The sequence below is a fragment of the Pristiophorus japonicus genome, chromosome 19 (assembly GCF_044704955.1).
Source record: "Pristiophorus japonicus isolate sPriJap1 chromosome 19, sPriJap1.hap1, whole genome shotgun sequence".
Taxonomy (NCBI): Eukaryota; Metazoa; Chordata; class Chondrichthyes; family Pristiophoridae; genus Pristiophorus; species Pristiophorus japonicus.
In genome coordinates this window covers 18,885,744-18,905,857 of record NC_091995.1, presented here as the reverse complement: position 1 = coordinate 18,905,857, position 20,114 = coordinate 18,885,744, and the positions used below count along the sequence as shown (strand labels likewise).

At 50.7% G+C, this 20,114-nt stretch overlaps 1 protein-coding gene across 4 annotated transcripts in view; it reads right to left on the bottom strand.

Annotated features, from left to right (window-relative positions):
- Positions 1-20,114, bottom strand: part of LOC139229763 (discoidin domain-containing receptor 2-like) — a 182,145-nt gene that overhangs the window by 44,944 nt on the left and 117,087 nt on the right. For all 4 annotated transcript variants that reach the window (XM_070861338.1, XM_070861340.1, XM_070861341.1 and 1 more), the window contains exons 3-7: positions 11,796-11,898; positions 7,537-7,765; positions 4,859-5,006; positions 3,421-3,526; positions 2,082-2,268 (exon numbers count right to left, since the gene is read on the bottom strand). In XM_070861338.1, the coding sequence (XP_070717439.1) occupies positions 2,082-2,268; positions 3,421-3,526; positions 4,859-5,006; positions 7,537-7,765; positions 11,796-11,898 (773 nt within the window). The remainder of the gene's footprint in view (positions 1-2,081; positions 2,269-3,420; positions 3,527-4,858; positions 5,007-7,536; positions 7,766-11,795; positions 11,899-20,114) is intronic.

Sequence of the window (20,114 nt, the reverse complement as noted above, 5' to 3'; positions counted from 1 at the left end):
TGCACATATCCTACTCATTTCTTTAAATTAATCTGCATTTTGGAAGGAAGAATGAGAAGGGGCAATATGATCTAAATGGGGGAGGGGGGGGGGTGGAGAGGGGGCAGGAGAGCCCTGGAGGGGGGGGAGGGGGGGTGTACATACAGAAATCTTTGAAGGTGGCAGAACAAGTTGAGAAGGCTGTGACAAAGTATATGGGATCCTTGGCTTTATTAATAGAGGCATAGACTACACAAGCAAGGAGATTATGGTAAAACACTGGTTAGGTCCCAGTGTTGTGTCCAATTCTGGGCACCACACTTTAAGGATGTCAAGGCCTTGGAGAGGGTGCAGAGGAGGTTTACGAGAATGGTGGCAGGGGCGAGGGACGTTCTGATATCTGCTTTCAGGGTGCAAAGCTTGACGGCAAGTGAAAAACTTTGCAGAAATCGCCCGTCAAAGTTTGAAAGAAAGACTTGGGTTTATATAGCGCCTTTCATAACCACCGGACATCTCAAATAGCTTTACCGCCAATGAAGTATTTTTGGAGTGTAGCCACTGTTGTAATGTGGGAGATGCAGCAGCCAATTTGCGCACAGCAAGCTCCCACAAACAGCCATGTGATAACGACCAGATAATTTGTTTTTGTTTTGTTGATTGAGGGATAAATATTGGCCCAGGACACCGGGGATAACTCCCCTGCTCTTCTTCAAAATAGTGCCATGGGATCTTTTACATCCACCCTGAGAGCGCAGACGGGGCCTCGGTTTAACGTCTCATCCGAAAGACGGCACCTCCGACAGTGCAGCGCTCCCTCTAGATTTATGTGCTCAAGTCCCTGGAGTGGGACTTGAGCACACAACCTTCTGACTCAGAGGCGAGGGAGCCACACACTGAGCCACAGCTGACACTGTGAAGTCCATGTATCCATGACTTTGATCTGATCTCTCAAGTTAGTGATCTGGTTTAAGATTTACCCATCAGCGAGGCGACAGCACCAACATAAGAACATAAGAAATAGGAGCAGGAGTAGGCCATTTGGCCCCTCGAGCCTGCTCCACCATTCAATACGATCATGGTTGATCGAATCATGGACTCAGCTCCACTTTTCTGCCTGGTCCCCATAACCCTTTACTCCCTTATCGCTCAAAAATCGGTCTATCTCCACCTTAAATATATTCAATGCCCCAGCCTCCACAGCTCTCTGGGGCAGGGAATTCCACAGATTTACAACCCTCAGAGAAGAAATTCCTCCTCATCTCCGTTTTAAAAGGGCGGCCCCTTATTCTAAAACCATGCCCCCTAGTTCTAGATTCCCCATGAGGGGAATCATCCTCTCTGCATCTACCCTGTCAAGCCCCTTCAAAATCTTATGTTTCAGTAAGATCACCTCTCATTCTTCTAAACTCCAAGGAGTAGAGGCCCAACCTGCTCAACCTTTCCTCATAAATCAAACCCCTCATCTTCGGAATCAATCTAGTGAACCTTCTCTGACCAGCCTCCAATGCAAGTATATCCTTCCTTAAATACGGTGACCAAAACTGTAAGCAGTACTCCAGGTGTGGCCTCACCAATACTCTGTACAGTTGTAGCAGGACTTCTCTGCTTTTATACTCTATCCCCCTTGCAATAAAGGCCAACATTCCATTTGCCTTCCTGATTACTTGCTGGACCTGCATACTAACTGTTTGTGTTTCATGCACAAGGACCCCCAGGTCCCTCTGTACTGCAGCATTTTGTAACCACTCCCCATTTAAATTATAATTTGCTTTATTATATTTCCAGCCAAAGTGGATAACCTCACACTTTCCCACATTATACGCCATCTGCCAAATTTTTGCCCACTCACTTAACCTGTCTATATCCCTTTGCCGATTCTTTGCGTCCCCCTCACAACTTGTATCAGCAGCAAACTTGGCTACATTACACGAAGGAAAAGCTATTCATTCCAAACCTTCAATTCAAGGGCGGGACCGATGGAGAAGTGTATATACAAATAAAAACTTAGAAAGCGGAGTTGCCTGGACTTGACTCTCGGGGCTCGTGGGGGACGCGGTTTCGACCCCCCGAGGCTGCTGGTAGTGAAGCGATGGCCAACTTACCTTCATGGAGTCGAACGTGAAGAGCTGGTCGAACTCAAACTCCATCTCCACGTACCCGCGGCTCATGGTGCTGTTGTGCCAGCCCACATAATCGTAGCCGGGCCAGACTCGCAGCTCGTGGCTCTTGGTGAAGTCGTCCATGCCCAGCACACCATCCGTAAGCTGGCCCAGTCCCCCGTAGTGCAGCCTGAGCAAGCGAGGGGACAACCCACAGTTAGGAGCTCGGACGCTCAAGGCTCAAATTTTTTTTAAAAAGGACTTTTTATTTTTTGACACACACAACGGGAAATGGGAATCTGGAACTCTTTCCCCACCATCCCCCTCCCCCAAAAGGCTGTGGATGTTGGGGGTGTGAGTATCAAGGGATACGGATCAACGTCAGGTGGATGGAGTTTAGGTACAGATTAACCATCATCTGATTGAATGGTTCGAGGGGCTGAATGGCCTCCTCCCGTTCCGGTGTCTTGCCCAATGCCCCGATAGAACATGTAAGAGCTTCCATCTGTAGCCTGTGCGTACATGTATGTGTGCGTGTGTGCAAACATGCTGTGTTGGCGTGTGAATGTGCTTGTATACGTGAGTGTGCGCTTTTGGGCGTGTCCGTGTGTGTGTTTATGGAACGTGTGCGAATGTGTGTGCACCCATGTGTGAGAGAGCTTGTGTGTCCACTCGTGTTTGTTTGGGCTTGTGTGTGTGCGCGGTGTGTGTATGTGCGCGCGGTGTGTGTATGTGCGCGCGGTGTGTGTATGTGCGCGCGGTGTGTGTATGTGCGCGGTGTGTATGTGTGCGCGGTGTGTGTATGTGTGCGCGGTGTGTGTATGTGTCTGCACTTGTGTGTGCATGCATGTTTGTGTGTGTGTGCGTGCGCTGTGTGGGCGCATGTGTGCACATATGTTTGTGTGCACACATCTGTTTGTGCACACGTGTTTGTGTGAATATGCACACGTTTGTTTGTATGCACACAAATTTGCGAACGGATGTTTTTGTGTGTGTGTGCGCGCACACGTTTGTATGCGTGCTTGTGTACACGTATGTGTGCACACATGTATTTGTGCACACATGTTTGTGTCCGTGTACGTGCACGTGTTTGTGTGCGCGCACACGTTTGTATGCTTGTGCACACGTGTGTGTGTGTGTGTGTGTGTGTGTGTGTGTGTGTGTGTGTGTGTGTGTGTTGCAGACAGCTCGGCACTGGTGAGCTGCTTCCAGTTGGATTTTGTCTGGGGACAGGTTGTGTGAAGGCAGCACTGGAAGCAGGCCAGAGGTGGGCTACAGGCATCCGTCTAACAATTATGGTGCGTAATCCCGTTCACCGCGGCCTCCCCGCTCAGCACTGTACCTGCCAATTCGGAGTCCGTCGTATGTGGAGTCATTGAGGTTCACCAGGGGCAGGCCGGACACGTTCATTACCTGTCCCATGGGAACTTTGTACGCTTTCAGACCATCTGCAAGGAGAAGGAGAGACGTAGGTGAAGCCAGGTGCAGCGTGCCCGAGCAGCAGTGGGCGGGAATGAGAGTGGGCGCGTGCGATAGCGAGTCCGTCGGTCAGTCTGTGTGGCTGAGTGTCCAGCTATCGCATTCGGTGTTGAACGAGAGTGAGCGAGCGAGCATTGGGATTCTCAGTCAGTTCTATGGAGAGACTGGAGAAACTGGGTTCTGTGCCCCTTGGAGCAGAGAAGGTTAGGGGAAGATTTCATGGAGGTGTTCAAAATTATGAGGGCTTTTGATGGAGTACATGGGGAGAAACCGGTTCCAGTGGCAGGAGGGTTAGCAACCAGATTGAAAATCATCGGTACAAGAACCAGAGGGAAGATGAGGAGAATTTTATGACGTAGTGAGTCGCTGTGATCTGCAGTGTGCTGCCTGAAAGGGTGGTGGAAGCAGATTCAATAGTAACTTTCAAAAGGGAACTGGGTAAACACTTGAAGGGGAAAGCTTTGTAGGGTTATGGGGAAATTGCAGGTAAGTGCGACTAAATAGACAGCTCTTTCAAAGAGCCAACACAGGCACGGTGGGCCGAACGGCACCCTTTCTGTGCTGTGTGATTCTGTGATGACTAAATGTGGTTGGGTATGTCTCAGTGAATGATAGGGTTTTCACCACTGGCCTAGCTGGGATCTGGGATTTGCCAGATTTTCTCAAGATACACTCTCAATCTACACCAGGAGCATTGATGGGGAAAATAACCTCACTCCCGAATATCAACAGGCTGCCATTGGCCATCCCATGGTGTTCGAGTACACAGACCAGCTTGGGACCCGGGAGATCTGTGCCTTTATAGCTGCTTGTAAAAGAAAGAACTTGCACTTATATAGCGCCTCTCAGGACGTTCCTAAGTGTTTTCCAGCCGATTAAGTACTTGTTGAAGTGTAGTCACTGTTGTAATGTTGGAAACGCGGCAGACAATTTGCGCACAGCAAGCTCCCGCAAACAGCAATGTGATAATGACCAGATAATAGCTTTTTTACATGTTGGTTTAGGGATAAATACTGGTCAAGACGCCGGGGAGAACTCCCCTGCCCTTCTTCGAAATAGTGCCCTGGGATCTTTTACAATCACCTGAGAGAGCAGTCATCTCATCCGAAAGATGGCACACCTCCAACAGTGCAGCACTCCCCTCGGCGCTGTATTTGGAGGGTTGGGTCTGGATTTTGTGCTCAAGTCTCTGAAGTGGGACTTGAACCCACGACTTTCTTGCGCAGCGGGAAAGAGTGGGGCGACCCACTGAGCCGCGGCTGTACAGCAGCGAAACGGGACAGAATGAAATCTTCACTCACCTAACCAGGGGCAGCCGTACAGCTCCACCCTCATGCACACGCTCATCACGCGGTCCGCCATTGGGTAAAACCGCACATAGCGGGCAATGATTGGTGGGCCCAGGTCCTTCAACACAATATCATATGGGTTTACATTTCCTGTGATAACCTGGAGGGGAAAAAACATGGAAGGTTAATGTGGAGGCATGCACACAACTCAGTCAAGATGCTTGAAAAGACTGACACCCATTGGGAACTGAGAGGTTACAACTGTTAAAGAAAGATTGAACATAAGAAACAGGAGCAGGAGTCGGCCATTTGGCCCCTCGAGCCTGCTCCGCCTATCAATAAGATCATGGCTGATCTGATCATGGGCTCAGTTCCACTTCCCTGCCCGCTCCCCATAACCCTTTACTCCCTTATCGCTCAAAAATCTGTCTTATCTCTGCCTTAAATATATTCAATGACCCAGCCTCCACAGCTCTCTGGGGCAGAGAATTCCATAAATTTACAACCCTCAGAGAAGAAATTCCTCATCTCAGTTTTAAATGGGTGGCCCCTTATTCTAAGACTATGTCCCCTAGTATTAGTTTCCCCTCTGAGTGGAAATATCCTCTCTGCATCCACCTTGTCGAGCCCCCTCATTATCTTATAAGTTTCAATAAAATCACCTCTCATTCTTCTGAACTCCAATATATATATATATATATATAGGCCAAACCTACTCAACCTATCTTCATAAGTCAACCCCCTCATCTCCGGAATCAACCTAGTGAACCTTCTCTGAACAGCCTCCAGTGCAAGTACATCCCTCCTTAAATACGGAGAGCAAAACTGTACTGGGGCTGGAGGAGATTACAGGGAAATGGATTGAAGTATTGCTTCTCCATCAGGGTGCCACGTCTAGTCTAAAACCAAGCTGGGTCAAGCGATACCTCACCTTTAAGCTCCTACCCCTTACCGTAAACGGAGTGACTCTTGCCAATGAACCGGAAGGTCCCAAATTGAAAAAATAACAGTCCCAAATTTAAAAAGTCACGCTCAACAACAGACGGAGGTCTGCGTAAATGGCAACTCTTATTTGCATTTGATGATCAAAATCCCTTTATTATTTGTAATATTTTCCATCTGTACAGTTAAGATTTGCAGTTCTGTGCAGACTCCGATTGGAGAATCAACATAGACAAGAAATAATGAGAAATTAATATTGAAACATTCCCGTTGGATTGGCTCAATAAACATCCGTGTTATTTAAAAGTGTCTTATTGCGGGTCTTTTCCCCCTTGTTGGAAATAATTTTATTCGAAAGAAATGCAAAAATAGAATTGAAAACGCGCATCATTTTCTCCCATTAGCAATCCAGGCTCAACTTTATCTCAAGTTTTATATGTTTCTCTCATTTTAAAAAAAAGAGTTCTTTCCTATCATCTAGACAGGGCATATTCTCAACCTCGCTGTCTTTAAAAAAAAAACACAGGAACTACACACGTGCAATTACTCCCGGTTCGTTGGCAGCAGTCATGTCCAATGTTTTCTGTGCCCACTCCACGGTAAGATGGACGCGTGTGAAGATTCATGTGGTAAACAACATAATAGGAGCAGGAGTAGGCCCTACAGCCTGCTCCGCCATTCAATGAGATCATGGCTGATCATCGACCTCACCCGTTCCCCATGTCCCTTGATTCTCCAAAAAACGATCTATCTCCGCCTTGAATATATTCAGAGACTCAGCCTCCCCAGCCCTCTGGGGAAGAGAATTCCAAACATTCGCTACCCTCAGAGTGAAGAAATTCCTCCTCATCTCCGTCCTAAATGGTCGACCCCTTGTCCTGAGACTGTGTCCCCTAGTTCTAGACTCCCCAGCCAGGGGAAACAACCTCTCAAACATAAGAACATAAGAATTAGGAACGGGAGTAGACCATCTAGCCTCTCGAGCCTGGTCCGCCATTCAATAAGATCATGGCTGATCTGGCCGTGGACTCAGCTCCACTTACCCGCCCGCTCCCCATAACCCATAATTCCCTTATTGGTTAAAAATCTATCTATCTGTGACTTGAATACATTCAATGAGCTAGCCTCAACTGCTTCCTTGGGCAGAGAATTCCACAGATTCACAACCCTCTGGGAGAAGAAATTCCTTCTCAACTCGGTTTTAAATTGGCTCCCCCGTATTTTGATGCTGTGCCCCCTAGTTCTAGTCTCCCCGACCAGTGGAAACAACCTCTCTGCCTCTATCTTGTCTATCCCTTTCATTATTTTAAATGTTTCTATAAGATCACCCCTCATCCTTCTGAACTCCAACGAGTAAAGACCCAGTCTACTCAATCTATCATCAAGCCTGTCAATCTCCTTCAAAATCTTGTATGTTTCAATGAGATCACCTCTCATTCTTTTCAACTCCAGAGAGTATAGGCCCATTCTACTCAATCTCTCATCCTAGTGAACCTCTGTTGTACCGCCTCCAAAGTATAATCCTTCCTTAGATAAGGAGACCAAAACTGTGCACAGTGCTCCAGGTGTGGTCTCACCAAGGCCCTGTACAATTGTAGCAAGACTCCAACCCCCTTGTAATAAAGGACAACATGCCATTTGCCTCCCTTATTGCTTGCTGTACCTGCATGCTAGGTTAAACGCACACACCCTCAAACGCACAGCGGTTCTCTCAATTGCACAGCCAGTGGCAGAGCGATGGTCCTTACCTCATCGCCACGCCGGTCCTTCCACGTCATCCAGTTGTTGCCGTTGCGGCTGTACTGCAGCCCGTAGAACCGGGCGTACTCGTTACCGTGCCCGTTGGAATGGCGGCCCTGGGTGCCCACCAGGGTGATGAAGTAGAGCTTGTGGAGGTCGATCTGCAAGAACTCGCTGCTGTCGCGAAACACGGACTTGGCCGGGCACCAGGCCCCGTCTCCGTGCTCCGTGCCCAACCTGCGGAGTCCAATTCGACAGCTTAGTGACCGGACGGGAGAAGGAGGGATTGCATAGTGCTGGATATAGAAGGGATACATGGCGCAGAAACAGGCCATTCACCCCAAGCAGTCAGTTTTCTCTGACATTCTCCCCTCTGCCCAAGTTACCGACCTTCTCCCCCTCTGACCAAATTCCCGACCTTCTCCCCTCTGCCCAAGTTCCTGAGCTACTTCCAAGACGACCTCCTCCCCGACCCCCCCCCGGGTTCATGACCTTTTCTCCTGCCCAAGTTCCCGACCTTCTCCCCTCTGCCCAAGTTCCTGAGCTACTTCCCAGATGACCTCCTCCTCGCCCCACCTCCCCGGGTTCCTGTCCTTCTCATGCCCACCCAAGTGCCTGACCTTACCCCCCTGCCTACCCCCACCCCGCGACCCAAGTTCCTGACCTCCTACCCCACGGCCTCATCCCGCCCCACCCCTCCCCCATGGATTCCTGACCACCTCCGCCCAACAATTTCATGATCTCCCCACTGCTACAGTGTGTGTGTGTGTGTCTGTGTGTTGCCGGGTTGGTAACTGGTTTATTGGGTATGGGAGAAGCCCTCGCCTCCCTCCAACTGGTCAATCTGCCGAGCGTATTGCCAGGGCGCCAACCGAGCAGAGTAGAGAAAGGACGAGGGGAGCGACAGGATTACTCTTTGCCGCTAAAATCGTTCTGCTGAATGGGGGTACTTGTGTCAATCGGGGAATATGGGATCGGCCGCCTGTTATACCCCTCCCTCGATGAGCCCTTTGTAGAATCACACAGCATGGAAAGCGGCCATTCGGCCCATCGTGCCCGTGCTGGCTCTTTGAAAGAACTATCCAACGAGTCCCGCTCCCCTCATCCCGCCCTGCTCTTTCCCCCATCGCCCGGAAAATCTTTCCTTTTCAAGTATCTATCCAATTGCCATTTGAAAGTTACTATTGAATCTGCTTCCACCGCCCTTTCAGGCAATGCGTTCTAGTTCACAGCAACTGGCTCTGTAAAATAAATTCTCCTCATCGCATAGAGTCATAGAAAGGTTACAGCACAGGAGGAGGCTATTCGGCCCGTCGAGCCTGTGCCGGCTCTCTGCAGGAGCACCTCAGCTAGTCTCACTCCCCTGTCCTTTCCCCGTAGCCCTGTTAATTTTTTCCCCCTTTCAGCTACTTATCCAATTCCCTTTTGAAAGCCACGATTGTGTCTGCCTCCAACACCCCCTCTCAGGCAGTGCATTCCAGATCCTAACCATGCGCTGCCAAAAATAAATTCTCCTCATCTCCCCTCTGGCTCTTTGGCCAATTCCCGTAAACCTGTCTCCTCTGGTCACCGAGTGGAAACAGTTTCTCCCCCGTCTACCCTGTAGCTTAAATATGATATTTTTATATGGTGATAGGCTGAAATTAAGTAAGGGCTGGGGGGACGTTTGAGTGGAGCATAAACATCGGCACAGACCAGTTGGGCCGAATGGCCTGTCCCTGTGCTGTAAATTGTTATGTAATGTGATGGCCTGAAACATCGGGCAGACAGCCGGCCGATCCGATAATGCCCGTATTACAGTATCGGCAAGGGTTAAAGTTCCCCCCAATGTCTCACTCAGAATGAGTAGAGGTCAGTTGATCGATTAATCCTGCTCAATCTAACTGAAGATGTTATGCCTGCCCACCCAATCACAACGAAGCGTTGATTCAGATTGGAGGGGGGTGAAAAGTGGCCGTGCTTCTCGCTGGGCGACGCCCATTAAATTCAGGGGGTTAAATCTCCAGCCCGTGCAGAAGCCGCCATCACCTCTGTGGGCGAACTGGACCGACCCCAGGGCTCGAGCTGCAGATAAAGGCTGGGGCAGGAGTTAGGGACTAGGTTACCAGTTAGGGGCTGGGGCAGGAGTTAAGGACGAGGGTAGAGTTAGGGGCTGGGGCAGGAGTTAAGGACGAGGGTACAGTGAGGGGCTGGGACAGGAGTTAAGGACGAGGGTACAGTTAGAGGCTGGGACAGGAGTTAAGGACGAGGGTACAGTTAGGGGCTGGGACAGGAGTTAAGGACTAGGGTACAGTTAGGGGCTGGGGCAGGAGTTAAGGACAAGGGTACAGTTAGAGGCTGGGGCAGGAGTTAAGGACGAGGGTACAGTTAGAGGCTGGGGCAGGAGTTAAGGACGAGGGTATAGTTAGAGGCTGGGGCAGGAGTTAAGGACGAGGGTACAGTTAGAGGCTGGGGCAGGAGTTAAGGACGAGGGTACAGTTAGAGGCTGGGACAGGAGTTAAGGACGAGGGTACAGTTAGAGGCTGGGACAGGAGTTAAGGACGAGGGTACAGTTAGAGGCTGGGACAGGAGTTAAGGACGAGGGTACAGTTAGAGGCTGGGACAGGAGTTAAGGACGAGGGTACAGTTAGAGGCTGGGGCAGGAGTTAAGGACGAGGGTACAGTTAGAGGCTGGGACAGGAGTTAAGGACGAGGGTACAGTTAGAGGCTGGGACAGGAGTTAAGGACGAGGGTACAGTTAGAGGCTGGGACAGGAGTTAAGGACGAGGGTACAGTTAGAGGCTGGGACAGGAGTTAAGGACGAGGGTACAGTTAGAGGCTGGGACAGGAGTTAAGGACGAGGGTACAGTTAGAGGCTGGGACAGGAGTTAAGGACGAGGGTACAGTTAGAGGCTGGGACAGGAGTTAAGGACTAGGGTACAGTTAGAGGCTGGGGCAGGAGTTAAGGACTAGGGTACAGTTAGGGGCTGGGGCAGGAGTTAAGGACTAGGGTACAGTTAGAGGCTGGGGCAGGAGTTGAGGACGAGGGTACAGTGAGGGGCTGGGACACGAGTTAAGGACGAGGGTATAGCTAGAGGCTGGGGCAGGAGTTGAGGACGAGGATACAGTTAGAGGCTGGGACAGGAGTTGAGGACGAGGGTACAGTTAGAGGCTGGGGCAGGAGTTAAGGACGAGGGTATAGTTAGAGGCTGGGGCAGGAGTTAAGGACGAGGGTACAGTTAGAGGCTGGGGCAGGAGTTAAGGACTAGGGTACAGTTAGAGGCTGGGACAGGAGTTAAGGACTAGGGTACAGTTAGAGGCTGGGGCAGGAGTTAAGGATGAGGGTACAGTTAGAGGCTGGGGCAGGAGTTAAGGACGAGGGTACAGTTAGAGGCTGGGACAGGAGTTAAGGACTAGGGTACAGTTAGGGTCTGCGGCAGGAGTTAAGGACGAGGATACAGTTAGAGGCTGGGACAGGAGTTAAGGACGAGGGTACAGTGAGGGGCTGGGACAGGAGTTAAGGACGAGGGTACAGTTAGAGGCTGGGACAGGAGTTAAGGACTAGGGTACAGTTAGAGGCTGGGACAGGAGTTAAGGACGAGGGTATAGTTAGAGGCTGGGGCAGGAGTTAAGGACGAGGGTACAGTTAGAGGCTGGGACAGGAGTTAAGGACGAGGGTACAGTTAGAGGCTGGGACAGGAGTTAAGGACTAGGGTACAGTTAGAGGCTGAGGCAGGAGTTAAGGACGAGGGTACAGTTAGGGGCTGGGACAGGAGTTAAGGACGAGGGTACAGTTAGAGGCTGGGGCAGGAGTTAAGGACTAGGGTATAGTTAGAGTCTGGGGCAGGAGTTAAGGACTAGGGTACAGTTAGGGGCTGGGGCAGGAGTTAAGGACTAGGGTACAGTTAGGGGCTGGGACAGGAGTTAAGGACTAGGGTACAGTTAGGGGCTGGGACAGGAGTTAAGGACTAGGGTACAGTTAGGGGCTGGGACAGGAGTTAAGGACTAGGGTACAGTTAGGGGCTGGGACAGGAGTTAAGGATTAGGGTACAGTTAGGGGCTGGGGCAGGAGTTAAGGACGAGGGTACAGTGAGGGGCTGGGACAGGAGTTAAGGACGAGGGTACAGTTAGGGGCTGGGGCAGGAGTTAAGGACGAGGGTACAGTTAGGGGCTGGGACAGGAGTTAAGGACTAGGGTACAGTTAGGGGCTGGGACAGGAGTTAAGGACTAGGGTATAGTTAGAAGCTGGGACAGGAGTTAAGGATGAGGGTACAGTTAGGGGCGTTACCTGGCGTGCTTTGCTGCTGTTGACTCGGACCACATGCTGGAGGCGACAATGTCTTCGTCACTGATCACCGAGTCCTGCATGCCCAGTGCAAACCGGCAGCGCTCTGCGGAGAGAGAGAGAGATAGAGAGAAAGAACATAAGAATTAGGAGCAGGAGTCAGCCATACGCCATTCAATGAGAGAATGGTTGATCTACTACCTCAACTTCACTTTCCTGCTCTATCCACATATCCCTTGATCCCCTTAATATCCCAAAATCTATCGATCTCTGCCTTGAATATACTCAGCGACTGAGCCTCCACAGCTCATTGAGGTAGAGAATTCCAGAGATTCACCACCCTCTGAGTGAACAAATTTCTTCTCATCTCAGTCCTAAATGGCTGAGCCTTTATTCTGAGACTGTGACCCCTGGGTCTAGACTCCCCAGTCAGAGAACTCCCTGTATACATCCTGTCCAGCCCTGTAAGAGTTTTGTATGTTTCAAAGAGATCAACTCTCATTCTTCTAAACTCGAGAGAATATCGGCCTAGTCTGCTCAATCTCTCCTCATAGGACAATCCCCCCCATCCCAGGAATCAGTCTGGTGAAACCTCATTCCATTAGGTAATATGAGAGCCGCTCTGTGGGTAAATCCGAGATCCCATTTCGCGATTGCCAGACACAAAATGACCAAAGTTCATCCAGTTCACCTTCTAACGTCCTGCATTTGAGGGGAAGCTGGATAAACACATGAGGGAGAAAGGAATAGAAGGGTATGCTGATTGGGTGAGATGAGGAGAGGTGGGGGGAGGCTCGTGGGGAGCATTAACACAACAGGGAGCAGTTGGGCCGAATGGCCTGTTTCTGTGCCACACATTGGATGCAAGGTAATTTGATCCAGAGCAGTGAGGCAGTGCTTCGCCAATAAGGTTGTTGCACAGCGCAGTGAGTGGAGCACTTGGCTGAATAAACAGACCCTAGAACGGAGAATGGCGTTCAGGTGAATAAACTGCCCCTCGAGTAACAGATCCAGACTCAGGTGAAAGACCAATCAGGTGAATGGGGGAGTCTGTTCGATAAACCATCGCCCTGCATAATGAATGGCAAACGTGATTGCATTGACTGCCCATAGCGCAGTGAATGAAGACTCATTGTGTGGTATAAATTGCTGCCCAGTGCACAGATATTAAGGGAATCAAGGAATATGGGGATGGGATGAGAAAGTGGAGTTGAGGTAGAAGATCAGCCATGATCTTACTGAATAGTGGAGCAGACTCGAGGGGCCGAATGGCCTCCTCCCGCTCCTATTTCTTATGTTCTTACATCATGATAAACAGTAGCAAACAAAAATGACCCCTGCGCTCGGGTGCTGCACACAAGGGTGAACAAGGATGTCAGTAGGCAAGAGCCGGCCACCAGAGGGCAGTGCAGGAACAAAAACGCCGTAACTGGGAAAAATAATGGTCAACCATGTCATTGGTTAAAAACAGGCGGCAGGGCAAAACAGGCGATAGCCAATCGGAGAGCCCATTTTACACCCCGCTCAATTTTCCTTTCCAATTTCCGGTGTCAGCTGTGGCTCAGTGGGTAGCACTCTCTCGCCTCGGAGTCAGCAAGTGGCGGGTTCAAGTCCCCAGTCCAGAGACTTGAGCACATAGATCTAGGCTGACACTGAGGGAGGGCTGCACTGTTGGAAGTTCCGTCTTTCAGATGAGACATTAAACCGAGGCCCCGTCTGCTCTCTCAGGTTGACATAAAAGGTCCCGTGGCATTAATTCGAAAAAGAGCAAGGGGATTTTCCCCGGTGTGCTAGGCCAATATTTATCCCTGAATCAACATAACACAAAAACAGATTATCTGGTCGTTATCACATTGCAGTTTGTGGGAGCTTGCTGTGCGTAAATTGGCTGTCACGTTTCTCACATTGCAACGGTGACTGCACTCCAAAAGTACTTCATTGGCTGTAAAGCACTTTGGGACGTCATGTCCTGGGCTGCACTGTGCAGAGGACGATTGCAGGATTATACTGTTCTGTTCTATATACCATGTCATGTGCCTTTTTTTGTCATTCTGCATCTCAGTCTATGCCTCTCTTATCAATCTCTGTCTCTCCCTGTGTCTGTGTGTGTGTCTCTCTCTGTGTCTCTTTCTGTGTGTGTCTCTCATTGTCTCTGTCTGTCTCTTCGTTTCTCTCTCTGTCTCTGTCTCTTTCTCTCTCTCTGTTTCTCTGGTGTCCATCTCTTTCTGCATCTGTGTGTGTGCCTCTCTCTCTCTGTCTCTATGTGGAACTAAACTACAGAACCAGTGGGAACCTGTTCAACCTTCGCCATATCCAGGCCAGGTCCAAGACCACCCCAACCTCTGTCGTCGAGCTACAGTACGCAGACGACGCCTGCGTCCGCGCACATACAGAGGCTGAACTCCAGGATATAGTCGACGTATTTACTGAGGCGTACGAAAGCATGGGTCTGACGCTAAACATCCGTAAGACAAAGGTCCTCCACCAGCCTGTCCTCACTGCACAGCACTGCCCCTCAGTCATCAAGATCCACGGCGCGGCCCTGGACAATGTGGACCATTTCCCATACCTCGGGAGCCTCTTATCAACAAGAGCAGGCATCGACGACGAGATCCAACACCGCCTCCAGTGCGCCAGTGCAGCCTTCGACTGCCTGAGGAAAAGAGTGTTTGAAGACCAGGCCCTCAAAACTGCCACCGAGCTCATGGTCTATAGGGCTGGTGTAATACCCGCCCTCCTGTATGTCTCAGAGACATGGACCATGTACAGTAGACACCTCAAGTTGCTGGAGAAATATCACCAACGATGTCTCCGCAAGATCCTACAAATCCCCTGGGAGGACAGACATACCAACATCAGTGTCCTCATCCAGGCCAACATCCCCAGCATTGAAGCACTGACCACACTCGATCAGCCCCGCTGGGCAGGCCACATAGGTCGCATGCCAGACACGAGACTCCCAAAGCAAGTGCTCTACACGGAGCTCCTTCACGGCAAACAAGCCAAAGGCGGGCAGCGGAAACGTTACAAGGACACCCTCAAAGCCTCCCTGATAAAGTGCGACATCCCCACTGACACCTGGGAGTCCCTGTCTAAACACCGCCCTAAGTGGAGTAAGTGCATCCGAGAGGGCACTAGGCACCTCGAGTCTCAACGCCGAGATCATGCAGAAATCAAGCACAGGCAGCGGAAAGAGCGTGCGGCAAACTTGTCCCACTCACCCCCTCCCTCAACGACTATCTGTCCCACCTGTGACAAGAGTCTGTGGCTCTCGTATTGGACTGTTCAGCCACCAAAGAACTCACTTCAGGAGTGGAAGCAAGTCTTCCTCGATTCCGATGATGATGATGATGTCTCTTTGTCTGTCTGTTGTCTCTCTCGGTGTGTGTGTGTGTGGGTGTGTGTCTCTCTCTCCCACCCCACCATGTGTCTCTGTCTCTCTCCCTCAGCTTATGGCAGTGCATCCTCACTTAATGCCAGGGAAATGTTCCCCAGGCGTGCATCACGTATCAGGGATGAGTCAGATCTTGACGGGGGGAGCTGTGCTCAGTCATGTGGATCCTCTGTTTACTCCCCCCATTGTGCAGCAGGCATCACCGAGCACAAAGTACAGAGCCTTCTCCACGCTCTGCGTTCCCTGGATAGTGTGTAAAGGTATACTGGGGGACTGATTGTCAGGAGCCCTGTGGTAGATACAGATTTCCCTCGGGATGCTATTTTTATACCAAATTACATCGAGTCCACAGCACAGAAACAGACTGTTCGGCCGAACGGGTCCATGCCAGTGTTTATGTTCCACACGAGCCTCCTCCCATCTCTTCATTGCACCCTATCAGCACATCCTTCTATTAATTTATCCCTCATGTGTTTATCCAGCTTCCCCTTAAATGCATCTACGCTATTAACCTCAACCACTCCCTGTGGTAGCGAGTCCCACATTCTCACCGCTCTCTGGGCAACGAAGTTTCTCCTGAATTTCCTGTTGGATTTATTAGTGACTATCTTATATTTATGGCCCCTAATTCTGGTGTCCCCCACAAGTGGAAATATCTTTTTATGCCTGAGGCTGAACCACACTGTTTGCAACCTTGGTGTCATATTTGACCCAGAAAGGAGCTTTCGACCACATATCCGCAGCATAACTCAGACCGCCGAGTTCCACCTCTGTAACATCGCCCGTCTCCGCCCCTTGCCTCAGCTCAGCCTCTGCTGAAACCCTCATTCGTAGCTTTGTTACCTCTACATTTGACTATTCCAACGCACTCCTGGCTGGCCTCCCACATGCTACCCTATGTAAACCAGAGGTGATCCAAAACTCGGCAGCCCATGTCCTAACTCGCACCAAGTCCCGCTCACCCATCACCCCCCTGTGCTCACCGACCTACATTGGCTCCCGGTTAAGCAATGCCTCGATTTCAAAATTCTCATCCTTATTTTCAAATCCCTCTATGGCTTCGCCCCTCCCTATCTCTGTAATCTCCTCCAGTTCCACAAACCCCAACCCCGCCCCCCCTCGAGATGTCTGCGCTCCTCTAATTCTGCCCTCTTGAGCATCCCCGATTGTAATCGTTCCACCATCGGTGGCCGTGCCTTCAGCTGCCTGGGCCCCAAGCTCTGGAACTCCCTCCCTAAACCTCTCCACCTCTCTTTCCTCCTTCAAGACGCTTCTTAAAACCTACCTCTTTGATCAAGCTTCTGGTAACCAGCGCTAATTTCTATTTATGCGGCTCTGTGTCAGATTTTTTTATCTCATAATACTCCTGTGAAGTGTCTTGGGACGTTTCACTATGTTAAAGGCGCTATATGAATACAAGTTGTTGTTGTTGTTGAAGTATTTGTCCACTTCCCTTTTGAAGGCTACTATTGACTCTGCCTCCACCACCCTTTCAGGCAGTGCGTTCCAGATCCTAACCACTCGCTGCGTAAAAAGGTTTTTCCTCATGTCGCCTCGAGTTCTTTTGCCAAATCACCTTAAATCTTTTCCCCCTCATTATCAACACTTCATTTTTGTCCCTCAGACAACATCACTAAAAAAACAGGAAGACCTGCCCGACACCTCGTTACAGGTCTGTGGGATCTTGCCATGTGCAAATTGTTTTCCGACGTTACATCTGTGACTCAACCGCAAAAGCGCTTCAGTGGCTGCAAAACGCTTTGAGATAACCCGAGGTCGTGAAAGACGATATATAAATGCAAGAACTCTTGTCTTCTTTTGCGTATAACGAACGCTTGGGCACGGGCAGGGAGGAAAATCGGCCAGTGGGGGAAATCGCACACCAACAATGCCGCTCACCTGATTCTGCTCTTCAAGTCACACTTAGGCACTGCCTTACATCCACGCGAGAAATCTTCCTCTTTAACGTTACCCTTGGTCAAGAGGCACCAACATGCCTGGGTGGGCATACCACGCGAGCAGGCCCACTATCATAGAACGGTACAGTGCCAGCTGTGGCTCAGTAGGTAGCACTCTCGCCTCTGAGCCACGAGCCAGAAGGTTGTGGGTTCAAGTCCCACTCCAGAGACTTGAGCGCATAAATCTCGGCTGACACTCCGGTGCAGTGCCGAGGGAGCGCTGCGCTGTCGGAGGTGCTCAGATGAGACGTTCAACCGAGGCCCCGTCTGCTCGCTCAGGCGCACGCAAAACGATCCCAGGGCACGGTTTTGAAGAGGAGCAGGGGAGTTCCCCCCGGTGTCCTGGGCCAATATTTATCCCTCAAATCAACACAACAAAAAATAGATGATCTGGTCATTATTTAATTGCGGTTTGTGGGAGCTTTCTGTGCGCAGATTGGCTGCTGCGTTTCCTACATTGCAACAGTGACTACACTCCAAAAGCGCTTTGAGACGTCCGGTGCTCATGAAAGGTGCTGTATAAACACAAGTCTTACAGCATAGAAGGGGGCCATCCAACCCATCGGGCCTGTGCCGGCTCTTTGAAAGATCTATCCAATTAGTCCCACTCCCCGCACTCTTTCCCCCATGGCCCTGCAAATATATCTATATATATGTATGCAATCCCCCTTTGAAAGTTACTTTTGACTCTAATTAGACACAGATTTAAGATAATTGACAAAAGAACCACAGGAGAGATGAGGAGATGATTTCCTTAGCGCAGTGATCTGGAATGCGCTCTCTGAAAGGGTGGTGGAAGCAAATTCAATAGTGACTTTCAACAACAACATCATCGGCAGTCCCTCCGAGTCGAGGAAGACTTGCTTCCACTCCGAAAGCGAGTTCTTTGGTGGCTGAACAGTCCGATACGAGAGCCACAGACCCTTGTCACAGGTGGGACAGATATTAGTCGGGGGAAGGGGGGTGGGGTGGCACTGATTTACCACGCGTTCCTTCCGCTGCCTGCGCCTGATCTCTTCACGCTCGGAGCGTTGAGACTCGCAGAGCTCGACGCCCTCCCGGATGCATTTTCTCCACCCAGGGCGGTCTTCGGCCAGGGTCTCCCAGGTGCCAGTGGTGATGTCGCACTTCACCAGGGAGGCTTTGAGGGTGTCCGTGTAACGTTTCCGCTGCCCACCTTTGGCTCGTTTGCCACGAAGGAGCTCCGCGTAGAGCAATTGCTTGGGGAGTCTCGCGTCTGGCATACAGACAATGTGGCCTGCCTAGCGGAGCTGATCGAGTGTGGTCAGTGCTTCAATGCTGGGGATGTTGGCCTGGACGAGGACGCTGATGATGGTGCGTCTGTCCTCCCAGGGGATTTGCAGGATCTTGCGGAGACATCTCTGGTGGTATATCTCCAGCGACTTGAGGTGTCTACTGTACATCGTTCATGTCCCTGAGCCATCCAGGAGGGCGGGTATTACTACCGCAACAACAACAACTTGTATTTATATAGCGCCTTTAACATAATAAAATGTACCAAGGCATTCCACAGGAGTATTATAAGACAAAAAATTTTGACACCGAGCCACATAAGGAGAAATTAGCGCAAGTAACCAAAAGCATGGTCAAAGAGGTAGGTTTGAAGGAGCGTCTTGAAGGAGGAAAGAGGTAGAGAGACGGGGAGGTTTAGGCAGGGGGTTCACGAGCTTGGGGCCCAGGCAACAGAAGGCACGGCCACTGATGGTTGAGCGATTATAATCAGGGATGCTCAAGAGGTCAGAATTAGAGGAGTGCAGACATCTCAGGGGGGGATTGTGGGGCTGGAGGAGATTACAGAGATAGGGAGGGGCGAGGCCATGGAGGGATTTGAAAAAAAGGATGGGAATTTTGAAATGAAGGCGTGGCTTAACTGGGAGCCAATGTAGGCCGGCGAGCACAGGGGTAATGGGCAAGCGGGACTTGGTGCGAGTTAGGCCATGGGCTGCCGAGTATTGGAACGAGGGAATGGGATATATACTTGATTAGGAGTAGATTTCAGGGTTATGGGGTGGGGTGGGATGGGAGGGGGGGACGGGGTGGAGGGGGGAGGGGAGTGGGACTAATTGGACAGCTCTTTCAAAGAGCCGGCACAGGCACGATGGGCCGAATGTTCTCCCTCTGTGCCGTGAGATTTCTGTGATCAGCGTCGTCCCTGTTGTGTAGGATGCTGAATGCGTGTTCCGGCGTATTGTATTGGAATGGGAGCGATTCATTGACCCGCAACGTGCCAAGTCAACGAGGTCAGACGCCTTTGTTAATTGGAAGTTTTAAAGGGGGCCATTGTCCCGGTGAATGAGTCTTTGACAAACTTTCCTTCAGAAAAGATTCACAAGCTCGGGACTCAAATGCTAATTCCTCGAAAATGCAGCCCAGCCTGTCGCCTTCTGATGCCTGGCTTCTCAGCCTTTACAAAGCTGCCACAATGGAGCTGTCAAGCACTTGTTCCCGGAGACCCTGCCCCTTCCATCCAGCTTGTGAACCGGGATTGGCCCCACAAAGGGAGGGTGGGAAACTCGGACCCGAGATTCAACCCGGGGGGGGGGGGGGGGGGGAAAGAGCGTGATGCAGGATCCCATTGGTCTGATGACACGGTGTCAGCTGTGGCTCAGTGGGTCGCACAATCGCCTCGGAGTCAGAAGGTCGTGAGTTCGAATCCCACTCCAGAGCACAAATAATCCAGCCTGACACTCCAGTGCAGCGCTGAGGGAGCGCTGCACTGTCGGAGGTGCCGTTTTTCAGATGAGTCGCCAAAGCGCGTCAGCTCTCTCAGGTGGACGCAAGAGATCCCCTGGCTGCTATTTCAAAGAAACATCCCCGGTGTCCATGCTAATATTTATCCCTCAACCAACATCATAAAAAAAACGATCATCTGGTCATCATCACATTGGCGGAGAAGTGGAGTTGAGGCCAGGATCGGATCAGCTATGATCTTATGGAATGGCGGAGCAG